An 8,781-nucleotide genomic window follows, 5' to 3' on the forward strand; every position below is an offset into this window, starting at 1 on the left:
CAAGCCTATAAAAAAACCAGTCAACCACCCCTTTAAAAATGAATATCCATTAAAAAAAACATAATTAATTTAGCATTTAAGAATATTAATGGTAACATTTCTAGTCACAGCATTTTTTTTTTTTTTTGGACTTGTTGAATATTGTAACTACCCTAAATTACTTATTTGCTACCTAGTGCACTTCATCTGATTTTACCCTTTTGCATTATTTGGGCTTCTGGCCAGTTGGCAGTTCATATGCTTCCTGCTGATATCCTATCTGATGTGAAAAGAAAATGAAATCAATAAAGAGAGCCCCATCTCTCTGTATAGTAGCATCAGGTACGATCCTCACCTTAATTAATTTCTTCCCTTAATTATAAATGATCTTGTGGGCACATTTTGTTTTTAGCAATCATAGAAATCCATTGTTAATAACTGTAACTCAAAACATCTGAATAGTGCTTTCCCTGGATGTTACAGTATTGCCGGTCTGTATGTTTGGAAGCAATTCAGTTCTGGCTACTGTTTTTGCTACTTCTGATGAAAGTTGCAGTTCTTCAATCGGTTTTTAGGGGGCTCTAGGATTTCTTTGTGCCACTTCTTCCTGTTGTATCAGCACTTTAATGCTCTCCTAGACAATGTATAGTAGCATCAGGTACGATCCTCATCTTAATTAATTTCTTCCCTTAATTATAAATGATCTTGTGGGCACATTTTGTTTTTAGCAATCATAGACATCCATTGTTAATAACTGTAACTCAAAACATCTGAATAGTGCTTTCCCTGGATGTTACAGTATTGCCGGTCTGTATGTTTGGAAGCAATTCAGTTCTGGCTACTGTTTTTGCTACTTCTGATGAAAGTTGCAGTTCTTCAATCGGTTTTTAGAGGGCTCTAGGATTTCTTTGTGCCACTTCTTCCTGTTGTATCAGCACTTTAATGCTCTCCTAGACAATGATGGATGAGTAAACCTATGGTGGAGTTACAGTAATGGTTTGAGTTCCTCTCTTTCCTGCTCTCTGACCCTGAGTGTGGCGACTGTTTTCTTAGCAGTAGCAGAATAAAGTGAACATGTGCTCGGCTCTCCCTGTGACAGTGGGAATGTGATGTTTGCACACTGTAAATGAATGGCTGGTTATAAAATACTGCTCTGTCAGCATTTAGGAACTGCTCATGTCTGCAGTATCAGATGCCATGTGCATCTGGCTGAAGACGAGCTAGTTGGATATGCTTGGAAAGATAGGAAGGTAAAAAAAATAAAAATAATAAATGCACACACCGACTTTATTTCTTTTTTTTTTTACTGTATAACACTACAGTTATACACATTTTTCGGTCTATTTAACAAAATAGTTTTGTCTTCATAAATAATACACGTTTTTAATCCTCTTTCTAACTCTGAATTCAGAATACACATTAAACCCTTCAAGATATTTACATGTTTATACATTAGGAAGGGCACCTGGGCTTTGTATTGTCCCATAAAAATTAAACACAAATATTATAATGATGATAATAATAATAATTCTCACCTTAAATAAAAGCACTGTTAAATGATACATATCAGTGAGTAAAATTTGTTTTAAATGAATAGTTCACAGAAAAATGGAAATTCTGTCATTTACTCACCGTAATGTTGTTTCAAACTTGTACGACAAACTTGTTTCTTCTGTTTTTATTCACTTATTATCTTCCCTTCCAGTGAGATGTTTCCTGCTGCAAGTGAATCGGGACATTGAGTTGAACTAAATATCCATCTGTTTTGTGAATGAATCATTCAGAAAGATTTTGTTAACATGACCAACTAATTAAAAAAACGTTAAAAGATCCAACATAAAAGAATAATTTATTCACTAATTGGACATCTACTTCTCTCATAAAACCTCTTGTATATATTTTGGGCTGTTTCTAGCTATTTATTGTATGGCTTTAAATGACTTGGAATGTAGCTCATGAATCATGGCTCAGTTTTATCCTGTTTTGGGCTCCTTTTGAAGCTTGACAGCTACAGTTCCTAATTCATTGAAAGTGCATGGAAATTCACAATTTGAAAATGAATACAATTCTTCAACATTTCTCCATTTATGTCCTATAGAAACAAGTCATTTGGCTTTGCAACAACACAAGGGTGAGTAAATGATGCCAGAATCGTCGTTTTTGGGTGAACTGTCACTTTAAGTGTAATGACCCTCAGTGCCCGTCGTTAAGAAAAGCTGATTGTTTAACAGTATTTTTATATATTTTTATATCCGCTTCCATTATAGATGTAGTTTGTTTGTTTTCAGGCACAAGTTCATATAACAGTTTTGATTAGAAAAAAGAACAATCTTTCACAGCTTCCAGCTACAGTTAGTCAGTGTCTCAAAAAAAAGAGCAATGGTTCACTTTTACAAAACTGACAGTGAATGGCGGAGACATTGACAGACATTGAAGGCCATGTGCACAAAAAATCAGGTCTTTTTAGAAGCATGATGCAGAACACAATTTCTTCACAGATGAAGCCGGTTCTTCTTTCAGTGGACGTACTGTAACTTATGATTCAGGACGCTGTGAAAAAGTACAAATTAGTTGTATTCCACGTCATCAGGCCTGGCCATTGTGAATTCCATGTGATTGTCAAAAGAGAACAGTGGGGAAAAAATCATACATGAGGACAGATGGTAGTTTTAAGTGCCACAGCTGACTTTCTGTCAATAAATAATCAATAAATGACAGTTTCACTAATATCTCTCATGATGTCCAATGATGTGCAATATGCTGCCAAAACAATAAACAGTTGTCCAGTTTAATGAACATTTAGGGTTAATATATAAAAAACAAACACTGTGTTTTATCCCATACTCCCAAATTCCAGGACACATTTTCTTTCAATACAGGTTGAGACTTTGATTACTTTAGGGCAAATCTCACAAAAATTGTGAAAAGAGCATATCAAGGTCATGTTTCACCCCAAAATCAAGAGAAAGACTTTGCATAAAGAACATTAAACCTATTTTTTAGCACCATTTAGATATTGTATTGTGTCATTTTATACTTTGTTTTTGTCAATTAAGCAAGTTCCTTTCCTAAATGTAAAAAGGAAATATTGAATATAAATATACATATTTATTCATAATGATTATGAATAAAAAGTATATTTACTTTGTGTCATACATGTATTAAATTATGGGATCAGTTTTCTGCCAAAAGTATTGCAGTCATGGATAAAAAAAAAAAAAAAAACCCAAGTAAAAATAAATTGCACAACATTTTAAAATGAAAGCGATGTTAATGACGTGACATGTGGCCAAGTATGGTGACCCATACTTGGAATTAGTGCTCTGCATTTTAACCCATCCAAAGTGCACACACACAGCAGTGAACACACACACACCGTGAACACACACCCGGAGCAGTGGGCAGCCATTTATGCTGTGGCGCCCGGGGAGCAGTTGGGGTTCGGTGCCTTGCTCAAGGACACCTCAGTCGTGGTATTGAAGGTGATTGCTATTATTTTCAGAATAGCAAACAATTCAGTTTTTTGTGCTCTCAGACATTTTCTGCTCATATTTGTATTTTTTGTATTCCATGTTCTGCGCTTGCTTTTCCAAATGTTACTATTAGAGCTTCATGTAAATCAGGGTAGGCTTAAGCGTCATGATTGGTCCACTAGTTCTAGATTGACAGCTCCTCCTCTAGCCAATCAGTTGAAGAGTGGAGTTGTCGTCACTCCAACGCTCCTCATTAGCTGCAGATGATCAGTGTTCACTTGTACAGGTGAAAATGGATAACCGTCAGCTGGGGTAACATCTTTCCATACAGGACACCGTTATACTGTATGTGTCTGCCTGCTGTACACCTACCTGGCGATCTGTTACCATTAAATGAGCCATCCTAGCGACCCACCGCCGTTATATTCACCCAGTAGCGTGCACAGGGGGCCGGGGGGGCTTGAGCCCCTGCCCCTTTAATCGCTGACTTTAAAGTGCCCTTTTGGTCCGCGATTTCTTCCGAAGGGGACCCGTTAATCAGTAGTCAAATCTAGCCTATCAATGCAAAAACATTACATTCATTCATAATTAATTTACCAATTTACTTATTTAACGGTTATGGATCACCAGGTAGGTGTACAGCAGTGGCAGGCAAATAACGGTGTCCTGTATGGAAAGATGTTACCCCAGCTGACAGTTATTCATTTTCACCTGTACAAGTGAACACTGAGCATCTGCAGCTAATGAGGCGCATTGGAGTGTCAATCTAGAAACAGTGGACCAATGATGATGCTTAAGCCCGCCCTGATTTACATGAAAATCTAACCACAACATTTGGAAAAGCATGCGCAGAACATGGAAACAAGAGTGAAGGGAAAAACAGCATAAGCATACAAAAAAACTGCAATACTTTTGGCGGAAAATTGATCCCATACTTAAATTACTGTTAAATTTCTAAATTTAAAGGATTTGTTTTGGGGTAAGGGGGAACTAAAGGACATGTTTAAAGTGTTTATAATGTTTCTAAACCTTTTGTTTTGTTTACCAGTGTTTTACATTATTTTTGAATGTAATAATAAAATGCAACTTATTTTCCGGAAAAAATGTCGCACACACACCAAAAAAACATATATATATAAAAAAAAATGTTCCAATGATTTAAGGAGAATTTAATGTAAAATGTGCTTGAATTTTCATAAAAAATAATGCCACAATGCGGAAAAAAAACAAAACAAAAAAAACAACACACTGATCCCAAAATAGGCATAATTTCCATTGTGCAATTTTTAATGTTTAGGTTAAAATGTGAACAGGACATATTTTTTTGAGACTTACCCACTAATGTAATTTTGTTGTTGTTTTGTTTAGTTTTTACAGCCATAAGCCATAAATCATTAATCTAAAATTGTAATTAAATGAGTTATTATATTAATTATTAAATATATTTATAATATTTAATATATTTAATGAATTATTATATTAAATGAGTTTCTCAAAGGCATGAAAGGTCATATTTTGGTGCTACAGTAGATGTATCAGTCTAGAACTATAGCAGAGGACAGATTAGCTCAGAAATCCTCCTCAAGTCTGTGATTTTGGAAAGCCAAGCGCCCTGCACCCATTGGGATGGGCAGGCTTAGGACAAAAAGAGAAACAGAAGCCATGGAAACAAAAAGATCACCCGCTTGCATAAGCCTAAGCTTTGCTTGTAGCTGTGGGTCATGTTTGGTGCTTAGTGCTTCACATTCTTGCTCGTGACAGCTTGTGTACTCATCTGCGCGCTCTCTTCCTTCAGTATCGCCCTGTCTCTGTGTTAGATGATGCTACACAACATCTGTTTTTTTATATGCTCAGAGCTGTAATAAATGCCCGGTGTGAACAAGACTCTAGGGACTGTATAATAATCGTTTGTCTTCTGCTATATGTCATTTATGGACTTTTACAGTTCATTATTTCAATCGAGACCTAATAATTTGTTGACTTATTGGACAAGCCTTTGCTTCTACATTGAGCTATAGAGAGACAAGAGACCCTGAAGATGAAGTAAAGGCAGTGAGCGAATGCGTATATATATAGATATATATATATATATTCTAGCACCTTCTTTGCGGGTCACGCTGTTGCATTCATTGTCGTCTCATTACCAAATCTGCAGATATGTTATTAAGTAGCTCATCCATCAGTGCTTAGAAACAGAATCCAAAAGGTTAAAGGGAATGAATGCTGTTGGATGGAAAAAAATACCTATGATAAATCGCAGGTGCTTGGTGAAGTTCCCATTGAATTAATGACTGGTATTCATCATTGAGAAAAAAAAAAAAAGGAAATCAGGCAAGTGGGTGCCTGTTTTAAAGAGGATCTATAAGCTCTGCATTAGTTAAACCTGAACGATGGTCATTGCTACCGTTGTGCTGTAATGGGTCTCTGCACAGATGTGTTGTGATACAGGAAAATCTTAAGCAAATGTGGGCTGAAAGCGGCTCAGAGTCTGTTTGGAGGTTCTTATTGGTTTAAGTGCTTCTCAAAGTGCAGTTGATCAACATCTTCCTTCTAAGCTGCGAGCGAAATTGCCATGAGCCAAGGTTACGGATGCGCAAAAGATCAAAAGAAGTGGTTTTGAATATCGCTTTGAAGCGCCAGACTGTATGCAGATTCCTTCATTTGTTTTAGCCCTCTGCATGCTGGGCTGTGTGTCTGCCGGGCAGTACCACAGAGGGCAGAGGCGGATAATTTATCACTGCATATTGCCTGATTAAAGAAAATTAAAGTAGGCTGCTGTGGGCTAGCCAGTTGCTTAGATAACAACTTCAAGCTACTAGACTTTAGGAAATCATGTTTGTTTGGGCTTGGGAGAGAAAAACAAGGGTATTACAAACGGAAAACTCTGCAGTAGGCTAGTGATTTATAGGATGCACAGGTTTAACGTTCGGTGACACTTTCCATGAATAGGGTACAATATATGGCCTATATTGAGCAATACTATAAAAGTAGGCCAAACTAAATGTTGATGGGCGGTTTTGTTTATTGGATTTATTTTCTGTGAAATGTTCCATTTTTGCAATTTGGGATCTAAGTACACTGTAAAAAATATTTTTCGAAGTTCTAAATATAACAATGATTACTGAAGTACATTTTACAAGGAAATTATGTTTCAGGCTTTCTACTTAAAAATTTAATGTTTAATTCAATGTGTTACTTGACATTTCTTTGAAACAATTTTCACTCTAAAATAATTACAAAGTAAATCCTACACCAGTTTAAACTGATTTTGTTATTATATTAGTTATATACACTACTGGTAAAAATTTTACAGTCTGTAATTTTTATATTGTTGTTTTTGAAAATAGTATCTCATGCTGACCGAGGCTGCATTTAATTGATTAATTGATCAAAAAAACTGCAGTATTACTTTTGACAAAATATTATTACAATTATTACAATTTATTTTAATATATTTTAAATTTTAAATTGTTGTGCTGTAATGGGTCTCTGCACAGATGTGTTGTGATACAGGAAAATCTTAAGCAAATGTGGGCTGAAAGCGGCTCAGAGTCTGTTTGGAGGTTCTTATTGGTTTAAGTGCTTCTCAAAGTGCAGTTGATCAACATCTTCCTTCTAAGCTGCGAGCGAAATTGCCATGAGCCAAGGTTACGGATGCGCAAAAGATCAAAAGAAGTGGTTTTGAATATCGCTTTGAAGCGCCAGACTGTATGCAGATTCCTTCATTTGTTTTAGCCCTCTGCATGCTGGGCTGTGTGTCTGCCGGGCAGTACCACAGAGGGCAGAGGCGGATAATTTATCACTGCATATTGCCTGATTAAAGAAAATTAAAGTAGACTGCTGTGGGCTAGCCAGTTGCTTAGATAACAACTTCAAGCTACTAGACTTTAGGAAATCATGTTTGTTTGGGCTTGGGAGAGAAAAACAAGGGTATTACAAACGGAAAACTCTGCAGTAGGCTAGTGATTTATAGGATGCACAGGTTTAACGTTCGGTGACACTTTCCATGAATAGGGTACAATATATGGCCTATATTGAGCAATACTATAAAAGTAGGCCAAACTAAATGTTGATGGGCGGTTTTGTTTATTGGATTTATTTTCTGTGAAATGTTCCATTTTTGCAATTTGGGATCTAAGTACACTGTAAAAAATATTTTTCGAAGTTCTAAATATAACAATGATTACTGAAGTACATTTTACAAGGAAATTATGTTTCAGGCTTTCTACTTAAAAATTTAATGTTTAATTCAATGTGTTACTTGACATTTCTTTGAAACAATTTTCACTCTAAAATAATTACAAAGTAAATCCTACACCAGTTTAAACTGATTTTGTTATTATATTAGTTATATACACTACTGGTAAAAATTTTACAGTCTGTAATTTTTATATTGTTGTTTTTGAAAATAGTATCTCATGCTGACCGAGGCTGCATTTAATTGATTAATTGATCAAAAAAACTGCAGTATTACTTTTGACAAAATATTATTACAATTATTACAATTTATTTTAATATATTTTAAATTTTAATTTATTCTTGTGATGACAAAGCTAAATTTTCAGAATCATTACTATATCATTATATATATATATATATATATATTCAAAATGAGAGTATATCATCCTCATTTTGGCCTTTTTTCATAAAAAATAACCCAAATTCACATTTTAAATTTGCCTCAAAATTAAGGCAAATTAATTTATGTTAATTTATAATTTATTATATATATGTGTGTGTGTGTATATATATATATATACATATATATATATATAAATACACACACACATATATACATATAATGGATTTATTTTAAATATAATTTCTAATTGTATTCTCTTGATTTTGGAGTGAAATGTTTTCATGAGGTTCACCCAAGTATGAACTCGTCACAGGAGAAAAATGTGGCCTCAGTTAAAGACACTTGTTATGATTCTGCCAAGGACTTTTATGTGTGTGTATGTGTTTGAGTGTACAGTATGTCCCATTTATCTCAGCATGTCCAGTCATCTCAGTTTGCCAGAGGAATTGTGCTCCTGCCAATCAGTCCCTCGCTGTCATAAGGTGGGCCGTCCCCTGCACCGACAGCTGTGCCACACATCTCATTGTGTCCCTCCCTTCAGCTCTGGAGGGTTTCTATGATGACGTCTGGCCGTTTAGACACTCCCGGCGCAAGCACTGCGCAGGCTTCCACCAGTCCCCGCTGTGGCACCGACAGATGGTGCAGTCGTCCACCTTCACTTCAATGCCAGCTGGGATGATCGTCGTTCCAGCGAAGCAATTTGGACCTGTCACATGGGGAAAAGGAGGAGATTTTAAGGAAGCAGGA

The 8,781-nt window shown here is 35.8% G+C and overlaps 1 protein-coding gene across 1 annotated transcript in view; it reads right to left on the bottom strand.

Moving 5' to 3' along the window:
- Positions 1-8,308: 8,308 nt before the first annotated feature.
- LOC107657506 (von Willebrand factor C domain-containing protein 2-like) overlaps positions 8,309-8,781 on the bottom strand; it is a 29,579-nt gene continuing 29,106 nt past the window's right edge. Inside the window, exon 4 of the mRNA XM_016445611.1 lies at positions 8,309-8,740. Within this exon, the coding sequence (XP_016301097.1) occupies positions 8,589-8,740 (152 nt within the window). The 3' untranslated portion in view covers positions 8,309-8,588. The remainder of the gene's footprint in view (positions 8,741-8,781) is intronic.

The sequence above is a fragment of the Sinocyclocheilus anshuiensis genome, unplaced genomic scaffold, assembly GCF_001515605.1.
Source record: "Sinocyclocheilus anshuiensis isolate Anshui unplaced genomic scaffold, SAMN03320099.WGS_v1.1 scaffold179, whole genome shotgun sequence".
In the NCBI taxonomy this organism is placed as follows: Eukaryota; Metazoa; Chordata; class Actinopteri; order Cypriniformes; family Cyprinidae; genus Sinocyclocheilus; species Sinocyclocheilus anshuiensis.